The following is a 22,743-nucleotide window of genomic DNA, read 5'->3' as shown; positions in this document are numbered from 1 at the left end:
AGGCATCCAAGCTTCCATGCTCAACTGTAGGAATACAGAGAAAAGTAATAAAAAATTTATAATCATTATGTGTTTATATGCTTAGAACAGTGCCTTACAAATGGTAAGTGCTATATAAATTTTAAATAAATAAAAACACGTGCATGATTAAAACAAAACTAGTCAAGTTGTGGACCTAATGTGAATTTTTGATTAAAATTTATGCCGTATTTGGGAGCACTCTATAGACATCATCTCAAATAATCCAATCTTAAAACAAATATACTAATACTTAAAACAAATACCAAACAGCACATAAATTGTACAATATAAAATGGTCCAATGGTTATAATCTGTTGGAGTGCTCAGTTATTGCTGTCTGTGGCTTGGCTGATCCCTATCTTTTAAAATATTAGGACGAAATGCAAGCAATATCCTTGTGCAAGTTGCCCTCTCCCTCTGCTACACCTTTTAGCAGGCAATCTTGGAGAGTGAGTTCTACCCTGGGATTGACCTTGTTTTGTACAGTTCTCCTCCCTGTAGCTGTCATTCTGCTTAGAGACCTAGCATCATTATGGTTCAGTGTCTTAAGTTCATCACAGTCCAACCACTTGCTAATGTCAATTTAATACACTTCTTTCATTGCTATAAATTAGATTTACCATTTCAACTGATTTATTATTTCAGCTTGCTTGGCTAAGATTGACCACCAAACACTAGATCCTAGTGTTCTCTGTGCCCTGTGCTAATTAAATAAAATGAACATCTGTTAACATTACCACTGGACAATTTTTGCTTTTCTTAATTTTTTCAGAATCCCAGAAGAAACTAATGAAAATGTACCCACCCCAAGCAAATCCTAATTTATCCTCTTCTAATTCATAAAATTTTTCCCTGTTTCACAATGAAATGCCAGCTGTTTTACACACACCACCTCAAACCTTTTCTAATTTGAAAATTTCTGTTTTAAGTAGAATATGAGGTACTCTTCTCTTTTACATTTCAATATATTGATTATTAGGATTATTTACTCACATTTAAGCATGTAAATATATGCTACATGAAACATGCATACTACATGAAACAGCCAATTCATTAAAAAAGACCCTGTTACTAGGGAAGATTTAAGGCAAAAGGAGAAGAGGGCAGCAGGGGATGAGATGGCTGGATCACATCACCAACTCAGTGGACATGAACTTGGGCACACCTCGGGAGACAGTGAAGGACAGGGAGGCTTGGAGTGCTGCAATCCTTGGGATCACAAAGAGCTGGACATGACTTAGTGACTGAACAGCAACAGGAAACAGATATAATAATATTCAATTCCTGGCTCTGTTACTTAAAAGTTATATTGGGCAATTGTCTCACTTCTTAACACCTCAGAAGAGGAAATAGTAATATTGATGTACCTAATTATAAGCCTGTGGAGGTTAGATGAGATGATTCAGGTAAAATGCTTAGTATGTGACACTTGCTAAAAGTGAGCGATTCTTAGTGTTATCTTCAGCAAAGGCAGTAGAATGTGTCTAAAGTACTGATTGATGGTGACTGTGGGTATTTCCAGATTGTAACTGGAACAACAGAGCAGCAAATTCTTACTACATCTGTCCAAACAGTTGATGCCTTGGAATATGTAAACTCCAATATGTAATTAGAGAAGGAAACGGCAACCCAGTCCAGTATTCCTTGCCTGGAGAATCCCATGGACAGAGGAACCTGGAGAGCTACAGTCCATGGGGTCGCAAGAGTCAGACATGACTTAGTGACTAGACCACCACCACAAATATGTGAATATTTTGGCAAATTTGTAAAAGCTTAGTATTATTCTTTCACAAATACAGAATTATTACTTTTCCCCATTTGGTTAAACTGCATTATTAATTTATTCATTATCAATTTATGATCATGGAAAATTGACTGTAATACTTGTAGAAGAGGGTTTTTCAGATGGCTCAAATGGTAAAGAATCCACCTATGAATGCAGGAGATGCAGGTTTAATCCCTAGGTCGGGAAGATCTCCTGGAGGAGGAAATGGCAACCCACTCCAGTATTCTTGCATGAAAAATTCCATAGACAGAGGAACCTGATGGGCTACAATCCATGGGGTTGCAAAGAGTTGGACACAATTGAGCATGCACACATAATGGTAGAAAATGTAAAAGCTAGCCATTTGTTCTACTAAAAGTTGCATCTGTAGGAAGTCTACATCAGGAAGACTGTTTCTCTTTGGAACACATCTGCAGGAAATAGTGACCACAATGAAAGGAGAAAATACCTGATTAAATTCATTCATCAGCACTGTCTACCACCTACTAGAACTAAGTGGCTGCCTATGGGGTAAATCTAAGTAGAATTTTACTCTTTCTAATCAATGACTGGAATGATTAATTATTTAATAATCAGTTTATTTTTGTTTCTGTCTATGCTTCAGATGAGTATTTGGAACTGGCTTGTAATGAAAACTTTGCCTTTAGGTTTCTTCTTTCTTATTTTCAATATTATTATCCCAGAGTCTGACTTCCATGTAACTGGAACAGAGAGACTCTGCAAGTAAGAGATGGATTGAGAGTCTTTCCAGTTCTGTGGGTCACCTATGAAGGTCTCATGACTTCGTAGCTTTGTGCTGAGAAGAATGTCTTCTGGGAAGAACGCTGTCTTTACTTACAGCTCAGGCTGTAACCTGTTGACAGGCTGAAACCTGTTACTCTGTGTCTGAGAAAGTTGAGTCCTGACTGTCCAGTCTCTTGATTTGGTAATGACCTTTGGGAAAACTCCTGGCAGAGCTTGTATAACAACATTTCAATGGAATGCAGATTGAGTCATATAGAAAGTTTAAATAGTTTCAATTTCCTTGTATGGAACTTACATGGAATTATAGTAGGTCTCATTGGGAGACTTGGAACCTGGCAGTTAGACTGTTACCCACACTTTGGCTTCTGCAGGCGTAGTTGTAGAAATGTCACCCTTCATTGATGACAAGACAGGTCATTGACTTAATTGCCCTTTAGTGCACATTTCTACATTATGAAGTTGTCTTTAATTAGGGTTCAGTATGTAATTTCACTTTAAACACTCAATTACCTGAATTAAGAACAAAAAAGTCCCTAAAAATAGTCTCTCAATACTAAAATAGTTTAGATCTTGGCCTGAGTGGCAGACCCCATTTTTTGGAGACTGAATTACATTCTTTTCATCCATGTGATTTCCTCAAAAAAAGATTTAGTGTTCATCAACTGCAGCTTCAGAGACATTTCCTCAATTTCATAAATTACAGGCCAATAGCCTTCTGAACAGTTCTTTAGAACCTTGCTTTCCTCTCTTGACTAAAGTGTATGTGTCATTCTTTAGTCAGTAGCTCAGCATTTTGAAATTTCAGGCACATGTCAGAAGGTTCAACTATAAATTACCAGTGGCCCACTTTGTGCCAAAACTCCTTGAGACAAGATATTTGGGAGATACAGTGCAGAGGTCAAGTGTAATAGAAGTTGCTCTCTCTCCTTTTTTTCTTATTTTAAGCTTTGTCCCTGAATAGGTAGATCATCAGAAGCTGACACACTTGAACTGTGCTGTCTTCAGGTCTTGTTTTTCCCTGGAGAAATGCATGGACCTAGCTTTCACATTATGATCTTGCATTTCATAGAAGACAACCATGAGAAGTGTACACCTGCCATATTTTTGTACTTTTGTTCAACTGTGATTGCAGACATCAGGTTTTAGGTTATCTTTTGTCTTTTTTGACTGGATCTACAAGATAATTCCATTTATGAATTTAATGCCCATAGCCTGAAAAAACTTGCCTCTTCACAATGATTTCTATGTGTTCTTTATTTCAGTCCATAAGGAATACACAACTAAATTTTATCTTTTTTACTCTTCTTGCCTGGAAGATTAGCATTAAATTTAGAGCTAACAGAGGGGCTTAGGAAAGATTATTTCTCTGCTTCTTTCTTCTTTGATTTTTTTGTTGTGCTTTATAACATTGTAAGTGTGTGGTTTCATCTCTTTGGGGAGTAGATATGGCATAAATTATATATAAAATCTCTTTAGCAGTTATCTATGTTATTCCTAGCTTTCATGTATGTGAATGGTAGAGGGCAGGAGATGTCATATATCAATCCAGATTTGAGTGATAAATTATATTACAGTTGGATCTATTGTCGTTTTATTTTAGCTTACCTTAAGTCATCAGATCCAAGAGCAGTTTTATTTTATTTTTTTAATTTTTGCCCTACATGATTATGGTTTTATTTTTTTCACAAAATACAAAGCTTTTCACCACATTATAGTAGTGTTCTAATACAAGAAAATCCCAACATTTTCATTGCAGGGGAGGAGTGATTTATATATAGGATATTAATGTTATTTTGATCTTAATTTATTTTGATATTAATGTTATAATGATCTTTTGTTATTTTTGACTTTTGGTTGATTCTAGTCCTTCAACCACAGCATGAAGACATCATTGCAACGAAGTCTTCCACTCTCCACATTACTCCTGCTGGCCCCCTCAAGCAAATCCTCCCCAACGGCATTTTCTAAACAGACAGCCTCACTAATCTCACCATATTCTGCTACAGCTCCCTTCTGTCTCTGCTGAACACCTCACTCTTATTCTTTACAGCTCCACATGGCCTGGATCTATGGAGAGTCCTGAGATCAGACAAAGTGGATGGAAAAAGGCCAGTGCAGCTGTTGTTGAAGGTGACCTCTCTCTGGGTTATTTATTTATAATTCTGTGTAAAAGCCTTGGTCTCTTATACCTCTAAGAAATGTGATCGTGGACATTTTACCTCCTTAATTTCCTTCCCTAGAGGCTTTGATGCCCCAAATCTCACAATGATTTCCTATCTCAGAAAAGCCCTGTATGTCATTTTGTAGATGTCCTGAATGTGCAATGCAGACCCTGAGCCTTCTTCTTTGATCTGAAATGTTAACACTTGGAAATGTTAACACCTGAGACAGGTACAAAGTGTAAGTGTCAGTGCAGGAGGCACCTTGACCTTCTGGAGAAAACCGTCGCTGGCTGGCCTTCACTCCAAGGCAATGTAAAATTATATAGCCCCCACCCCCACACTGGAGAAGAGCACTGGCTTGGGGGTGAGCTTACTAGTGTTCCTGAGGTCATTGCACAGGTGCCCCCCAGGGCACTGGGATAGTGGGGTGCAAGGATAGAACAGGGGCCAAGTGGGCCTTTGTAGGATGGAGGCCTCGGAATGAGGAACAAAGGAGGAGCCAGGTTAGTACAGAGGACACGAAAGAGGGGATGAGAGGTGATGGTAGAAAAAAGGATAAAAAAGGAGGGGAAGAAGGAATCAGTAGGAAAGGAAAAGGGCAAACAGAGGGGAAAAAAACAGCCAGAAAATAGGAGAGAGGAGGTGGGGGAAAGAAGAGAGGGAGGAGAGCAGTGAGATGCCCTGATTCTTTGGTGTGTCTCCAGATTTCTCAGGAAATACTCATTGGGTTAGCTCATACTCAAGTCTGGGCAAGTTTCAAACGCTCTTGAAAATGGGGAAATCACCCTGCTTTTTCCAAATGACATTCCATTCCCAGTTACCTCAGGGTTGGAGCATCCTTCTACCTTTCTCCTCTCCCCACCCCGGGGACAAGAAGGACACCCTCAGTGGCAGCAGACAGGGGAGAACACAGCCTGTGGTGTTGGGAAATCTCCAAGAATTGATCCCAGATGTTGTCGAGTTCTTTCTCAGTCAAGTGAGGAAACGAATTACTCTGTCAACATAGTTCTGAGAAGGAAAGTGAACCAGGGCACATCCTGTGTGTGGCCAGACCCACACAGGTCAAGTGGGCCAACCTGGGAAGTAGGTGAGATGGACTTTGATGCCCTTCTTCTTCTCCCCCTCGCCTGGGGACTGGTCTTCCTTTTGCTTCTGTAGAGTTTTCCAAGAACTAGAGCTGCTTAAAAAAGAATGAGCTAAAATCAGATCGTGGTGATGACTGCACAACTCTTGACTATACTAAAAGCCAGTGAGTTGCACACTAAGTGAATTTTCTGGTATGTGAATTATATCTCAATAAACTATGATTTTATTATAAAAAGAGAATGAGTTATCATGAATTATAAATGCCTCCCAGTCATTAGGAAGATTTTTAACTGACTTCTTACGTCATGGGAGGTGTAAAGGAAATTCTCAAACCAGATAGACAGTGGGAAAAAGTGACTTCTGAAGTCCTTCTGACCTTATAATCAGTCATTCTGCTCATCTCTGTGTGTTATCAGTAACAGAAAGAGAAAAACAGGAAAGCCCTCTAATTCCTGAGAAATATTCAACATACTGATCTCTAGCAAAACATGGACTCAGGTTCAAGGCTGAAAAAAAGAGGTTGGCCTGGAGCCCCTGGGGTCACCTTCATTTCTCACCAAGGATTTGGTCTGGTAGGGTAACCTTGAATGTTCTAGTCCTCTTAGCTGGAATGTCTGGTTGGGGAGGCTAGCTCTCTCCTTGGAGAGGGTGGTATGGAGATAAAAGGACAGGGTACTCTCCAATCCCTGGACATTTCCAGGAAAGAAATGACCCAGGGCCAGAACAGACTTGGGATTGGCTCAGAGGAAATGCCTCAACTTTTAAGTTTTTGCTTCTCTGTCCATTACCAATATCCACTGAATCATAGAAAAAGCAAAAGAATTCCAGAAAAATGTCTGTATCTGTTTCTAGACTACACTAAAGCCTTTGAGTATTTGGATAACAACAAACGATGGAAAATTCTTCAAGAGATGGGAATATTAGACCACCTTACCTGCCTCCTGAGAAACCTGTATGAAGGTCAAGAAGCAACAGTTAGAACTGGACATGGAACAATAGACTGGTTCCAAATTGGGAAAAGAGTGTGTCAAGGCTGTATATTGTCACCCTGCTTATTTAACTGATAGGCAGAGCACATCATGTGAAATGACAGGCTGAATGAAGCACAAGCTGGAATCAAGATTGCCAGAAGAAACATCAGTGAACTCAGATACGCAGATGACACCACCCTTATGGCAGAAAGTGAAGAGGAACTAAAGAGCCTCTCGATGGAAGTGAAAGAGGAGAGTGAAAAAGTTGGTTTAAAACTCAACATTCAGAAAACTAAGATCATGGCATCTGGTCCCATCACTTCATGGCAAATAGATGAGGAAACAATGGAAACAGTGAGAGACTTTATTTTCTTGGGCTCCAAAGAGCCCACTGTGGATGGTGACTGCAGCTATGAAATTAAAAGATGCTTGCTCCTTGGAAGAAAAGCTATGACAAACCTAGACAGTGTATTAAAAAGCAGAGACATTACCTTGCCTACAAATGTCCAGGTAGTCAAAGCTATATTTTTTCCATTAGTTGTGTATGTATGTGAGAGCTAGACAATAAAAAAAGCTGAGCACCGAAAAATTTATGCCTTCGAACTGTGGTGCTGGAGAAGACCCTTGAGAGTCCCTTGGACAGCAAAGAGATCAAACCAGTCCATCCTAAAGAAAATCAACCCTGAATATTCATTGGAAGGACTGATGCTGAAGCTGAAGCTCCAATCCTTTGGCCACCTGATGTGAAGAGCTGACTCACTGGAAAAGACCCTGATGCTGGGAAAGATTGAGGGCAGGAGGAGAAGGGGATGACAGAGGATAAGGTGGTTGAATGGCATCACCGACTCAGTGGATCTGAGTCTGAGCAAACTCTGGGAAGGAGTGGAGGACAGGGAAGCCTGGCGTGCTGCAGTCCGTGGGGTCGCAAAGAGTTGGACATGACTGAGCGACTGAACAACAACCTCTCCCATTTAAGACAGAGAGAAAGATGCTGCCTAAAGGAATAAGGACTTATTTGCTTGCATTGGTTTGGGCATCATGCTAGTTTAGCTTTGTGGAATTAGACTTCTATCAAGGGTTGATACCAAGAGACCATTTATAAATCACCTCTTATGGCATTTGGAGGGTTGACATGGCACAGGTATGTTACTCATCCCAGAGGGATCATCACAGGGTTATAGTGTAGCACCTAATATTGCCTCCCTTCTCTGATTCCCACCATTCATTACTGTCTCAGTGACTTTCTTTCTTTGCTGTTAGCAGTAAATTTTGTTTCCTTTGTGTTCAGAAGGCAAAAGGAGCCCCAGTCCTGGAGAAAGTTCTTGGTTACAAAATACAGTATTTTCCAGAAAACAATAGTAACCTCACAGAGACAATGAACACTACTAACCAGCAGCCTGAACTGTACCTGGGAAACCAGACCTACTGGGTCCATGTGAGTTCTTATAATTCTCTTGGGGAATCTCCAGAGGCCACCTTGAGGATCCCAGCTATTGATGAAAAGTGTGAGTATGACATAAACTTCTTATTTAGATGCCTAACCCCATCTGATATGCCAAGGAGTTGTCCCTGTCCTCTCAATGGTTGCTGTTTTTTTAGCATCAAAATGAAAATGAAGTAAGGACATTTTAGGTTAAGGTGGGGTGATCATAATCTTCAATGAATTAATGAGCCTCTTGAAATACTTTTCTTTTGGAATAAAGCCTGTGTTGAAAATCAGAGATTTCGTAAATCATACGAGACACAGTCATGAGCCTAGAAGTTCTATGTGCAGCGTGTATTTGTTTTATTCTGAGTGAATATAAGCTGGATTGAGCATTATAAAACTGTCAGATCTGCCATGTTTATCCTCAGTGGCTAAAAGATGTCTTTCGAGATCTTCCCTTCACGTTGCTGACCATATCCCAGTCTTGATCTGTTCCCTCTCCTGTTTTCTTCCTTTTCTCCCTCCCATTTGACTACCTAGTTAGGGATATTTCTGATGTTAATTGTTGTTGTTGTTCAGTTTCTAAGTAGTGTCTGACTCTTTGCGACCCCATGGACTGCCCCATGCCATAGGCTTCCCTGTCCTTCACTTTCTCCCTGGAGTTTGTTTGGATTTGTGTTCATTGAGTTGGTGATGCTATCCAACCGTCTCATCCTCTGCCACCCTCTTCTTTTGCCTTCAATCTTTCCCAGCACCAAGGTCTTTTCTAATGAGTTGGCTGTAATGTTTATTCTTGCCAATAATTGCTCATTACACCTTTAATTAAGTAATTTTAAAAACGTTACTTCCATGCAAACTTATATTTTATATCCTGTTTTGGAATAAAAGAGCTTCTTTGAGTCTTATTCAAGGAATTGCAGGCAATCTATTTCCTCTTCCTGGCTTTATTTTCTCTATAGATCTTATTGCTATTGTTCAGTTGATAAGTCATGTCTGACTCTTTTGCGACTCCATGGGCTGTAGCCCACCAAGTTCCTATATCCATGGGATTTCCCACTCAAGAATACTGGGGTGGGTTGCCATTTCCTTCTCCAGGGGATCTTCCTGACCCAGGGATCGAACCCTCGTCTCCTGTGTCTCTGCAACAATGTGCAGGAATGACAGTGTTGGTTGCAACAGAGGCCTGCAAAACCTAAAATGTTTACTATTTGACCCTTTACAGACCTCTTTGCAGTTCCCAGTCTAAGACATCTAAGAATGTGATGTTTTACAGAATTTTGTTTAACAGAGTCACCTGGAGAATAGTTATAATAATAATTGTAAGCTTAACAATCATTAGGTGTAATCATCCAGCATTGTCCATTAGGATATGTCAGACATTGTGCTAAAATGATATGGTTCAATCTAATTTTAGCCTCAAATGACCCATGGGATAGGTGCCATCAGGTTTTCTTTTTAGTTGATGAAGCTGTGATTCAGGAAAGCTTAGTAATTTGCCCAAAGATCTCTCAGGTGGACTCTAAGCACAGGTCTACATGATTCCAAACTTGTCCAATATATTTTATCCAGAACCGTGGACTTAGTAAAGTGACTTAGAAATCTGATCACAGCTGCTGTGTGACACTGAACGATTATTTTCCTCTGTGGACCCCTATTTTCCTATCTTTCAAATAAAGAATTGGAATAGAAACACCTTCAGGTTCCTTTTGGCCCCAAGACAAGAAGCTCTGCTTGTAGGAGACCTTAGCCAGTAGACAGCTGTGGAGTGCTCTGAGGCAGGACATGGCAAAACATGACCAACTGTCTGAGGAGGAGGTTGGTACTGAGTTGAGGTAGGGTTCAAGTTGGGCTGGGATGGTGGGCAAAGATGAAGCACTTCTAGCATCTGAGAATGGTATTTGATGGACCCAGAGTGACTGACTTCATGCAAATCATAAGAAATTAACGGCTTTTGCAGTCTAAGTCCCTTTCCTCTTTTCTCAAGAGGAATCTATTTCCTACCACATCTGGGGGTGTATTGTGTTTGGAGAAATTGCCCAAAAAGTGACTATTGAGTGATGGAGGCAATTAGTCGACATTCAGTAGAACAATGACTTGGAAACTTCTTTCAACAACCCTTAATGCTGCCAGGCCCTTTCCTCTTGCTAGGCTGACTTATGGCTTATTCCACATCCTCTGTGGTCCAGAATCTGTGCTTATTTCTTAACTCTTTAGACCTGACTTCTGCTCCTCAGAGTTCCAATGCTGCTAAAGAGAAAGAATGTGTGGTTAGCAACCAACACGCACGTCCATCTTCAAATTGGGATGTTTGTGCAAGTGGTTTATTAATCAGAAAAGGAAGGAAGGCCAGGAAAGAGGAGGAAGAGGAGGCTGAGCCAAAGATGCTGATTGATTTTCCCAGATATTCCCAAGAAAGCACCATAGACTAGGTGACTTCAAACAACAGAAACTCAACTGCCTCATTGTTCTGCAGGCTAGAAGTCTAAAAATCAGGCATTGGCAAGACTGTGCTCCCTCAAAAACTTCCAAGGGAGGATCCTTCCTTTTTATTCCAGCTTCTGGAAGCCCCAGGCTTTTCTTGGCTCGTAGCAGTATAATTCTAATCCAACTCATTCCTCACATGACCAGCTTCCTGTGTGTGTCTGTCTCTGCATTCAAATTCCACTTTTAAGGAGACCAGTCATACTGGGCTAAGGACTCTCATCTTATTTTAGCTACTTACACCTGCTTTCCAAATGAGGTTACATTCTGCAATACCAAGAATATCTTCTGCAGGCACACAATTCAACCCATAATGGTTCGATCTGAGTTGACAGTCCTGGGGAGGGTGGTTCCAGCCTGACCCTGCACAGGAACTCTGAAGTTTGTTACAGCTCAAAGTTATCCTAAGCAGGCAACATATAAAGACAGCAAAAAGGCATCAGAGGGGATCGGTTGGCAGTTTATTCTCTAAGTCGTGTCCAACTCTTGTGACCCCATGGACTATAGCCTGCAGGCCCCTCTGCCCATGGGATTCTCCAGGCAAGAGTACTGGAGTGGGTTGCCATTTCCTTCTCCAGGGGCTCTTCCCAACCCAGGAATTGAACCCGGGTCTCCTGTATTGCAGGCAGATTCTTTACCAACTGAGGCGATCAGGGAACACTAATGTTACCTGCTTCAAGAGGCTGAGTAAGTTTCCAAATGCTCCAATAATGACTTTCAGCTTGACTGAAACAGTGACTAAGGATGCTTAGAGGCTATGAGCAGAGAAGGGCAGGGAGGAGAGAGCTGGGACGCTAGGGCTTCGGTGGGGTTGATTTCCTGGCTCTGTGCTGCTTGCCCCACTCTAGCTTCACAATTTCCCCACGTCTCAGTTGCCCTTCCTCAGAGCTGCCCTTTCAAGTTGACAGATTTCTCCGGCCTAGCTTCTAGACCAGATGCTGGAGTCTCTCATAAAGGCCCAGTATGGGGAAAGGACTCCTTCCCATCAACTGTGAGCTTCAAGAACAGAGGCTCCTAAATACATACACAACCCTCTGGGGCTTGTTGTTGTTGTTTTCCTTTTATTTTAAATTAATTTTTATTGGAGTATAGTTGATTTTGGAGAGGGGAGCTTCCTTGGTGGCTCAGATGGTAAAGAATCTGACTGCAATGCAGGAGACCTGTGTTCAATCCCTGGGTCAGGAAGATTCCCCTGGAGAAGGAAGTGTCTACCCATTCCAGTGTTGTTGTCAAGGAAAGCCCATGAACAGAGGAGCCTGGGGGGCTACAGTCCATGGAGTCGCAAAGAGTTGGACACGACTTAATGACTAATCTACACACAGCTGCTTTACAGTGTTGTGTTAGTTTCTGCTGTACAGCAAAATGAATCCATTATACATATTCACATGTCCCCTCATTTTTAGATTTCCTTCCCATTTCTTTGGCTTCCCTGATAGCTCAGTTGGTAAAGAATCCACCTGCAATGCAGGAGACCCTGGTTTGATTCCTGGGTCGGGAAGATTCCCTGGAGGAGGGATAGGCTACCCACTCTAGTATTCTTGGGCTTCCCTTGTGGCTCAGCTGGTAAAGAATCCACCTGCAATGTAGGAGACCTGGGTTCAATCCCTGGGTTGGGAAGATCCCCTGGAGAAGGGAGCGGCAACCCACTCCAGTATTCTGGTCTGGAGAATTCCATGGCTACAGTCCATTGGGTCCCAAAGAGTTCCCATGTAGGTCACCACAGAGCACTGAATAAAGTTCCTTTTGCCATAGAGTAGGTTCTCATTAGTTATCTATTTTATTTCATAGTAATGTATTTGTTGCATAGGCATAGCAGAATTTAGTACCCACTGGACTCTTATGCCAAATCTCTATACTTGCCTAAGTTTCCAACTTCAAGATGCATTTTGGCTTTTTTGAGGGACTCCATCTCCCCTTCTGCCCTCATCCAGGACCATCTTTGATGTTTATTTAAACATGCTTCCTGTGGATTCCAATTCTAGAGGCTCAGGGTTGTTGCAGGTGGTGAGGAGTAGAGGAGGGGAAAGCCACATGCTGTGGTCTTCTGAGCCCCACTCCTTCATGCCCTCCTTCTCCTCCTTCCCTTCCCACATCTCCAGTAGTCCTCTCTTCTGCATGTCCAGAACACTTTCAATAAGGGAACTCTCTGATTCTGATTAGATCCCAGGTACTAGGTTTGAAGCCACATGTTCAGCTTTTCTACTAAAGAACACTGTAGGCTGTTTCCTCACCTGTCCTTTTGCTAGGTCTGCGGGGAATAGAGTCATTTACCTATTGGCCCACATCTAGGTGCTTCAGCTGAGCGTGTCTATCTCCTTCTGCAGCAGATACAATTCTTCCTACCTGAAGATGGGACTGCATAGACAGGTCATATATAGCACCAGTTTAGATGGTCAAAATTTGAAGCCATCACCCTGGTATGATTTCAGGGTCACCAGCTTCCAGCTTCCCAGTCACAAAATTATAGATGCCTGAAATTCTACCTTTAGAGATCATTCTTTGTCTCAGGCTTACTTTCCTTTTGACTTGCACAGACCCCAGAGCTGCCCAGTAATTCTTAGTCATCAACTGTCTAGTAAGATTCTCTGCTGGCAACAGGCAAATATGGGGAAGATAACAAAAGGCACTTCATCAAATATTAAGAGTAAGGAAAAGGGATACAATAAAAACATTAAAAACAGCATCCTAGTGGAAGGTGGCAGTGGAGATCCTGAACTTTGACCTTCTTTACACTTTGGGCAGTGAACAGATGTAAATGTGGTTGGTGCATCTGGAGGATGAGTTCGGTGTTGTGAAGCAGTCTTTCCTCTCCTTTCAGTGTTCCACTGCATCGAGGCCATGCGCACCTGCCTCACTCAGGACCAGCTGGTGGTGGAGTGGCAAAGCTCTGCTCTGGAGGTCGATACATGGATGGTGGAGTGGGTCCCAGACTTGGACTCAAAGCCCTTGGCCATTTCCTGGGAGTCTGTGTCTCACGCCAGGAACTGGACAATCCAGCAAGGTAGCCAGTGCGGACCCCACAGGTTCTTGCTGTGTAGGATTCACTTTTGTTTTCACCAGTTTTAAAATCCTTAATTTTTGGCTTCATACCTGTAAATTGTGAGTAATAGAATTTGACAGGCTAGGGCAAGCTTAGTGACGTGTGCTTCTTGGCATTTCCCAGCAGTGCTGAAATAAGAAGCCGTGAGCATCAGACTAGGCAGCTGACGTGTTTCCAGGCGGAAAGCACCATCTTTGGTGGTGGACACCCACCATCAGAGAGCTCTTCCCAGATACCATGATCATGTGGATGCAATGTGGAAATCATGTGATTGCGTGGAAACACCAGACTTTGTATCCCATCTGTCCTACTCAGGGTTCCTCCTTCAGTTCTGGCTATATGTTTAGGTTCTAGGGCCCTTCCACAAGTGACTGATACAGAGAATAGCCTTCTTTTCAAGAAAGTCCCTGCTCCATATAAGACACATAAGTGAGGCTTCACTCTCCCAGTCCTATCACTCTGACCATTTTTTAATACTTAGAAGCATCTATATGAAGAATTATACTTATGTAGGGAGGCAGACAGACAGAAGAGCTAGAATTTATGGTAGCTGAGTTCTCTAGGGTGATATGCTATTGAAAGAAGAATTAAGTTTATTCTGTGGTGCACCCCAAATGATGTAACAAAATCAGTGATGAAGGAGAGCCTGGATCTCTTACTTCTCCTTTCCTGGGTGGCTCAACCATTTTGTCAGAGTGGTGCAGGTTTGGTTCTAAGAATTGGTTTCAAAATGTTAGAACCAACATAGATATTAGAGACCATCCAACCTAAGTCCCTTATTTTCCAGATGTGGAGACGATAGGGAAATAAAAGATCTTCCATAAGTCATAGGTCATAAGTCAGTCTAGCATTCCTTCTTCTATGCCGTGCTCTGCACCTAACGCTTCTTTCTCCCTCCCTCCTTCTCTCTCTTTCCCTCCCGCTGCCCCACTCCCTGTCTACCTCCCCTTTTTCTACAGATGAACTGGAACCTTTCTGGTGCTATAATATCTCTGTGTATCCAATGTTGCAAAACCGAGTGGGCGAGCCATATTCCATCCAGGCTTATGTCAAAGAAGGTGGTATGTATGGACAGGGTTCCACTGGGCAAAGGCAACTCTGGGGCCTGTCCATCCTTTACCCAAGGCTGCGAAGGCCTGCAGCTTGTTCACAGTTGCTTTCGTGCTCATCCGTGCTGCACATTTAGCTTGTAGTAAGCTATGTATACTTATTACCGTTTGTAGGAGTTGACACAGTTGTGGTCAAAGTATGGAGTCACTGAATTTTGAAGCTGTGGTGGACATTAGAGATCATCAAGTCCAAGTCCCTCATCTCACAAAAGCAAGGTTCAGAGAGGTGAACCAACTTGCCCAAAGTCACAAAGAAACAGCACTAACAGCTCTATAACCAGAAAAGACCAAGCTAGGGACCCTAAGAGTTAACTGTAACTTGGAGACGCTAAAAAATTATAGTTGATTGTATAGCAATAAGCAAAGGTTTTATTGGTGAACCACTCAGACTTTACTTCTACCTTTTTGGAAGTTAACATCTTCCAGATTCAACCTTAGGAAATATATCCTGTCACTCAAAGATAGCTCACGGAGGCATAATCTTCAACTGTTTGATAATAGCTATTACACGTATGGATGAGAGAGCTGGGTGCCAAATAGTGAGAGGTCTATGAGCAAGTACTCTTTCTCTGGTCTTTGACTCTGCTTCTCTTCCTGTTTGAGAGGTATGATTCCAGACAACAGTTTTCTCAAGACAAGTTGATTCATCATTTCCCTACTCTGCCCCGCCTCCCACCCCCAGCACTGATTACAGTTTGAGGACTGGGCAGAGACTTCGTAGGGGAAGGACCTGCTGGGGTGTGATTCGGTATTCATTTGTCTCCCCGTCCTATAAAGTTCCATCAGAAGGTCCCGAGACGAAGGTGGAGAACATTGGTGTGAGGACAGTCACAATTACATGGAAGGAGATTCCCAAGCGTCACAGAAATGGTTTCATCAACAATTACACCATATTTTACCAAGCTGAAGATGGAAAGGAATTCTGTAAGTGAGCTTATAGTCAAGCTGAAAGAACCCTGAGCCCCAGATGGATGCTGCAGTAGACCTGCTCTCGGGGTAGATCCTGTGGTGGGTGCCCTTCCATTTTGCAGGAATCACGTAACTTCCTTGAGATTCTCTGAAAACAGAGTCAAGGGTGTCCATCTCTTGAGTTTTTAAGAGTCAAATGAGATTGAAATGACTGTACCTGAGAGTCCTGTAGGCACCAGAGAAATTGATACCTTTTGTGCCCGTCAGGCTGTGAACAGTGGGCCTCCAGGGAGCTTCTTGACCTTTCCTCCAGAATGGGACATGCCTAGATAAAGGCTAGAGGGGACAGACCCTGTTTGGTGGCATTTGCTTCAGTGAAGGACCCTTTACAATGGCTCCTACCGTCCACTGCCTTTTCTTGCATCTACAATATTGCCTGACGTCCTCAATTGTGGGCTAGGCCTGGGTTTTTGTTTCGGCTAATTTTTTTTGCTGTTATGGTAAAATACATATAATGTAAATTCTACCACTTCAAACATGTGAAAGTATACAATTTAGTGGCACTAAATATTAAGCATCCATAATGTTGTAACCATAACACTACTTATTTCCACTCCAAACAGAAACCGCGTACCCATCAATTAGTCACTTCCTTACCCTTTTCCCACAGTCCGTGGCAACCAGAAAACTCCTTTCTGTTTCTATGGGTTTACCTATTCTGGATACTTCATATAAACAGAATCATACAATATGTGACTTTTTTTTTTTTTTTTTTGGCCTGGCTTCTCTCACTTGGCATAATGTGTTTAAAGTTCATCAATGTTGTAGCATGTATTAGCACCTCATTCCTTTTTATGGCTGAATAATATTTTATTATATCAAGAAACATTTTTTTGTAATCCATTCATCAGTTGATAAAACATTTTAGCCACTGTGATTAATGCTGCTGTGAACATTGGTGTATAAATATCTGTTTGAATCTCTGCTTTTAGTTCTTTGGGGGTATATACTAGGATTAGAATTGCTGGGTCATTTGGGAATTCTAAGTTAACTTACCGAGGAGCCATCAAACTGTTTTCCATAGCAGCTACACCAATTTACATTTCCACCAGCAATAAATTAGAGTTCTAATTTCTCTACATCCTTATCAACACTTGTTATTTTCCATTTTTAAAAAGTGTCGCTGTCCTAGTGGGTATGAAATGCTATCTCAATGTGGTTTTTAAAAAATGTATTTATGTTTAACTGAAGGATAATCGCTTTACAACATTGTGTTGGTTTCTGTCAAATGTCAACATGAACCAGCCATATCACTGTGGCTTTGATTTGCACTTCCGTAATAACTAACGATGTGGAGCATCTTTGATATGTGTTTTTGGCCATTTGTATATCTTCTTTAGAAAAAGTCTTTGAATCTCTTTGCTCATTTTTAAATTGGGCTGTTTGTCTTTCAGTTGTTGAGTTGTTAGGGGTTTTTTTTTTTTTTTTAAACATTCTGGATACAAATTCCTTATCAAATGTATGATTTGCAAATATTTTTTCCCATTCTGTGAGTTTTTCACTCTCTTGATAGTGTCTTTTGATGCACAAAAACTTTTAATTTTGATGAAGTCCAGTTTAATCTTTCTGCTGCTTCTGTGCTGGTATCATATTTAAGAAGTCTTTGTCATATTCAAGTCCATATAGATCTACCCTATGTGGTTTTCTAAGCATTTTATGGTTTTAACTCTTATATTTAGGTCTTTGATCCATCTTAATAAGCTAATTTTAATGGATAGAGAGATAGGAGTGTGAGATCGCCAAGCTTGGAAGCACAGGTTCCAGTGCTCTTATTTGAGCTCCAATAAAGCACAGTTTTCACTTGGGTTTGGCTGTGGTGTTTGACTTCTGTATTTTTCCTTTAGCCAAGACAGTCAACTCCAGCATCCTGCAGTACGACCTGGAGTCCCTGACACGAAAGACCTCTTACACTGTTCAGGTCATGGCCAGCACCAGTGCTGGGGGAATTAATGGCACCGGGATAAACTTCAAGACATTGTCAATTAGTGAGTACTCCTTTAGTCCCTGGGAATATCTCCTTGGTATTTCCTTTAGGCCAGTCACAGATGGTGTTTGCCAGGGGCAGGAGGAAGCCAAGTGAAAGGGCGATGTAAGAAGAACCATTTGTTCTCTGACTCACTGGCCTTCCAGGAAAGCATATGAGTGATGGGAGGGAGAGCTGAATTTGGAAAGATGGTTCGTTTTGCTTCTTCCTCAGGGGTGGCCCCAGATCTTCATAGAGAGGAGGGATCAAGTTAATGCCAACTTTACTGACACTTCAAACCAGCCCCACCTGAAGACTGTCCCCAGTTCACAGTCAATCCCTGTGTGTCAAACAAGGAAAAACCTTGCACCATTGACCCACTTAATGTCACATTTGTGGAGTCTTTTGAGTAAGAAAGTGCATAATATGTTCTAGTAATCAGATTTTATATTAAAAATGGGAGCAAGAAAAATTTAATAAATACAACAATAATGTAAAATATAATATGATTCATATGATGCTTGTGGGGCTATTCAAGAGGGAAAGAAGATGGGCTGAGAAGGGAGATGAAGGAGAAAGAAGGAAGGAAGATGAGAGAAACAGGTTAATTTTTCCAAGTCTTTGAATGACAGGTTTGATTGTAAGGATATACTAACACTGTTCTTACAAATGAAACTTAAAAGTGAAGGAATATTGCAAAATTTCAATAAAAGCTAGAAATAGTCTAAGTATTCTTGGAAGTCCCTTATTTATCATGTTTCCAAGAGAAGAAAAGCAGTTTATGGTTCTAGAAAATGTGGGTACAGTATGTGTTTCTACACAGAAAACACGTTCGTTTTTTATTGACTGAAACATTGTCTTTAGGGACTTCTTTTTTGATATTGCTCTTTAAAATTTTAAAAAATCATGTTATATTTTTACAACACTAGGCACAAATTGCATTATCTGGTGGAATTTCTCTAGGGGTCAACTTGAAGGCAAAAGTCTACCTTGGAGCCTAGAAGTTTCTTACCTTTGGTTCTTATAGATCTCCCTGCTTCTATCTTTGATCCTCTACCATCTGTTTTCCACACAGCAGCCAGAGTTTAAAATCCTAGACGCCCTGCTTAATCCAAACTCCTTCCTATAGCTTTTAGGACCCTTCCTAATCTGTCCCTTCCTGATCTCACCTCCCACCACTTACCATTTATGTTCCCATTTATGCTCCTGAATCTGCTCTTTTTTCTGCCTGGAATGCTTTCCCCAAAATGAACATGGCTCATTCCTTCTCATTATTCACATTACCTCAAATTTCACTTCTCCCAAAAGCCTTCCTTTGCTACCCTATCTAAAGGTGCTAACTCCTATCCTACTTTACCCTAGTTTTTCTCTAATAACAAAAATAATTTTAAAAACACCCATTTTATCTGAAATAATCTTACATTATTTATTGTCTGAATTCTTGTACCAGAATGTAAACTCCATGAAAGTAGGGATTCCTGTGTTTCTTGCTGTTTATTTTATTACTCAGAATAGGGTTTGCCAAATTATAAGTGCTCATAAAATGTTTATTAAATGAATGAAATTGGAGGATGAACCTGGGGAACATAATTTGTCAGTATTATTCATGGAGAGGAGAAATGAAATGAATTTGAATTAAATTGAAAGAAAATTGACAAGGAATATGTTGCTAAAACTATTGGTTCATTTCAGTTCCATTCAGTCGCTCAGTCGTGTCTGACTCTTTGCGACCCCATGAATCACAGCACGCCAGGCCTCCCTGTCCATCACCAACTCCCGGAGTCAACCCAAACCCGTGTCCATTGAGTTGGTGATGCCATCCAACCATCTCATCCTCTGTCGTCCCCTTCTCCTCCCGTCCTCAATCTTTCCCAGCAGCAGGGTCTTTCCAATGAGTCAGCTCTTTGCATCAGGAGGCCAAAGTATTGGAGTTTCAGCTTCAAAATCAGTCCTACCAATGAACACTCAGGACTGATCTCCTTTAGGATGGACTGGTTGGATCTCCTTGCAGTCCAAGGGACTCTCAAGAGTTTTCTCCAACACCACAGTTCAAAAGCATTAATTCTTTGGTGCTCAGCTTTCTTTATAGTCCAACTCTCACATCCATACATGACCACTGGAAAAGCCATAGCCTTGACTAGACGAACCTTTGTTGGCAAAGTAATGTCTCTGCTTTTTAATATTCTGTCTAGTCATAACTTTCCTTCCAAGGAGTAAGCATCTTTTAATTTCATGGCTGCAATCACTATCTGCAGTGATTTTGAAGCCCAGAAAAATAAAGTCAGCCACTGTTTCCCCTGTTCCCCCATCTATTTGTCATGAAGTAATGGGACTGGATGCCATGATCTTAGTTTTCTGAATGTTGAGCTTTAAGCCAACTTTTTCACTCTTCTCTTTCACATTCATCAAGAGGCTCTTTAGTTTTTCTTCACTTTCTGCCATAAGGGTGGTGTCATCTGTATATCTGAGGTTATTGATATTTCTCCCAGCAATCTTGATTCCAGCTTGTGCTTCCTCCAGCCCAGCATTTCTCATGATGTACTCTGCATAAAACTACTAGAAGGAAATATTAATCTTTGATTTTTGTCAAGAAAGTAAGGAGCTCAGCCTACTATTGACTTTTGTTCTCCTTTTCCCAAAGGTGTCTTTGAGATTTTTCTTGTAACTTCTCTGGTTGGAGGGGGCCTTCTTATTCTCATCATCCTGACGGTGGTATATGGCATCAAAAAACCCAAGTGAGTTTGGAGACAACAATGTGGGCCCTCAAAATCAGGGATGGAAATGGGGTAGAAGGCACAATGGGTGGAAGAGGGCACTCTGCCATTTAGGCATGTTCATTCATTTTTTGGTTTTTCACATAGCTACTGAATTTATCCTGTGCCTTACACTGTGGCACATTGGAATTCTAACTGGAGCAGAGGACCTCCACCCCCACAGTCCCATGCACCAGGCCTAGGACTTTTTGAAGCCAGGGAAGTGCCAGCTGCCTCACAGGCTTTATCTGCTATGTTCTGCAATTAAGACTAGAGCTGGGGAGAAGATCCTCTCTCTCAGTGTCTAGTGGGGACCACTGGCAGCAGCAAAGGGTCTCCAGGTGGCCAGCTTCTCTTCTAGGTAGAGTGGGGAGTTGGGGCACTGGCTAGCACATGGCCAGCATAGACTGGTCCTTGCTAGTTACACAGTGTTGGAGGGCTGGCTGAAGGCCCTTTGTCCTGCCTGCTCTGGCCACTGTAGGGAAGGAAGCCTGTCTTCAGGGTCTTGTGCTTTCTCTGCCGGGGGGTCTCATTCTGCCCTGAGGGTCACGGGCTCCCTGTCTGGTAGACCTCTCTCTCCAGAACTGCACAATTGTGAGCCTTCTCTGCCAAGCTGCGCTCACGTGTGCATGTGTGCTAAGTCACTTCCGTTGTGTCTGACTCTTTGTGACCCTAGAGACCTAACTAGGGACCATAGCCTGCCAGACTCCACTGTCTATGGGATTCTCCAGGTAAGAATACTGGAGTGGGTTGCCATGCCCACCTCCAGGGGATCTTCCCAGCCCAGGGATTGAACCCACATCTCTAATGACTCCTGCATTGGCAGGTGGGTTCTTTACCACTGACCTCACCTGGGAAGCCCAAGCTGTGCTTAGATATGGTCAAACTAAGTCAACCTCAGTTCCTGTGGATTGTAACTGAATCTTCAGCACAAATTCTTGGACATTTTGCATACCTAAAAGCTCCCAGGTGGTGACGATGCTGCTGGTTGGGAACCACACTTTGAGAATCACTGCTCTAAAATATGGGTATCTTTTATAAGACTTAGAGTGTTACCTTTCTTGGGGAATAAATCTCAAACAAATGGCTCTGTGATAGTGTGATTCCCTGCACCAGGACCAGGGTGTGGAGACACAGTGGCAGGAGAGTGGGAAAGAATAGCTTTGGGGAATAGTCTGGGGAAAGGTCTCCCTCCATCACGTCCCACAAATGACTTGCAGTTTCACCCCCCTCCCCCAACAAAGTATTTTGTTTTCTCAGTTTCCCTCAGGAGGCTGTGAGCTTGCCATTATTCAATAGGGAGCCGCACAGTTCCCCACGTGTGTATGCGGGCTCAGTCGTGTCTGATTCTTTGTGACCCCCATGGACTGTAGCCCACTAGGCTGCTTTGTCCATGGAATTTTCCAGGCAAGAATATTGATGTGGGATGCCATTTCCTTCTCCAGGGGATCTTCCCAACTTGAACCTGGGTCTTGCGTCTCCTCCACTGGAAGGCGGGTTAACACTCTTTTGGCTTGGCCATGCAGTACAAGTAAAATGCTTCTTGGACTCACTTCCTGTTTTAAAATCTTCTCTCTTATTAGCAAACTGAAGCACCTATGTTGGCCTGATGTTCCCAACCCTGCTGAAAGCAGTATAGCCACGTGGTGTGGAGATGATTTCAAGGTAAATGCTCCTGTTTCTATTAAGGAGATTGTGAGCAGGCTGGTTATGGGAGGTGGACAGGATGATGCGGGTGGGGAGCAGTCCTGGGCTGAGATTTGCACAGGGTTCACACAAGGGGAACTCGAGGTTTAAACATCCCAGGGGATGGCTGGCAGGACAAGTGGAATCAGCCTTCCTGGAACAACTTTGACCTCAATCTTTGGACAAGAGGAAAGGGCTTCACCAGGCTCATAGAACCTGGTGTTTGCTGGGCATAGAACTGGTCCTATAAAGGATGCCATAGAAGAAAGACACTGGCCTTGCCTTTAAGGACCTGACTGTCCAGTTAGAAAGCAGGAGAGCTGAGCTATAAGGTTGGAGGCTGTTGAAAGAGCAGCCAAGAGCAAATTAATCCAGAAACCACCTGGGGACTGCTTATGTGAGTTTCCATCCAAAGGCTGGGGCAGGGTGCGTCAAATTGTTCTTCTCAGATTGGAGAAGTTGGCAATGGGTATTCTCGTGAGTTATTCATAATAGAAAGTTTCCTTTCACATACATTTTGAAAGTGAAAACTGTTCTGAAATGTTT

The 22,743-nt window shown here is 42.1% G+C and overlaps 1 protein-coding gene across 2 annotated transcripts in view; it reads left to right on the top strand.

The window, feature by feature from the left end:
* IL31RA (interleukin 31 receptor A) overlaps positions 1 to 22,743 on the top strand; it is a 73,500-nt gene that overhangs the window by 43,629 nt on the left and 7,128 nt on the right. For both annotated transcript variants that reach the window (XM_005221496.5, NM_001192563.2), the window contains 8 exons: positions 4,602 to 4,681; positions 8,059 to 8,275; positions 13,496 to 13,678; positions 14,677 to 14,778; positions 15,604 to 15,750; positions 17,640 to 17,780; positions 20,400 to 20,493; positions 22,095 to 22,176. In XM_005221496.5, coding sequence (XP_005221553.1) covers positions 4,602 to 4,681; positions 8,059 to 8,275; positions 13,496 to 13,678; positions 14,677 to 14,778; positions 15,604 to 15,750; positions 17,640 to 17,780; positions 20,400 to 20,493; positions 22,095 to 22,176 — 1,046 coding nt within the window. The remainder of the gene's footprint in view (positions 1 to 4,601; positions 4,682 to 8,058; positions 8,276 to 13,495; positions 13,679 to 14,676; positions 14,779 to 15,603; positions 15,751 to 17,639; positions 17,781 to 20,399; positions 20,494 to 22,094; positions 22,177 to 22,743) is intronic.

This window comes from Bos taurus, chromosome 20 (assembly GCF_002263795.3).
Source record: "Bos taurus isolate L1 Dominette 01449 registration number 42190680 breed Hereford chromosome 20, ARS-UCD2.0, whole genome shotgun sequence".
NCBI classification, from domain to species: domain Eukaryota; kingdom Metazoa; phylum Chordata; class Mammalia; order Artiodactyla; family Bovidae; genus Bos; species Bos taurus.
The sequence above is the reverse complement of the archived record's forward strand: the minus strand, read 5'-3'. Positions and strand labels throughout refer to the sequence as shown.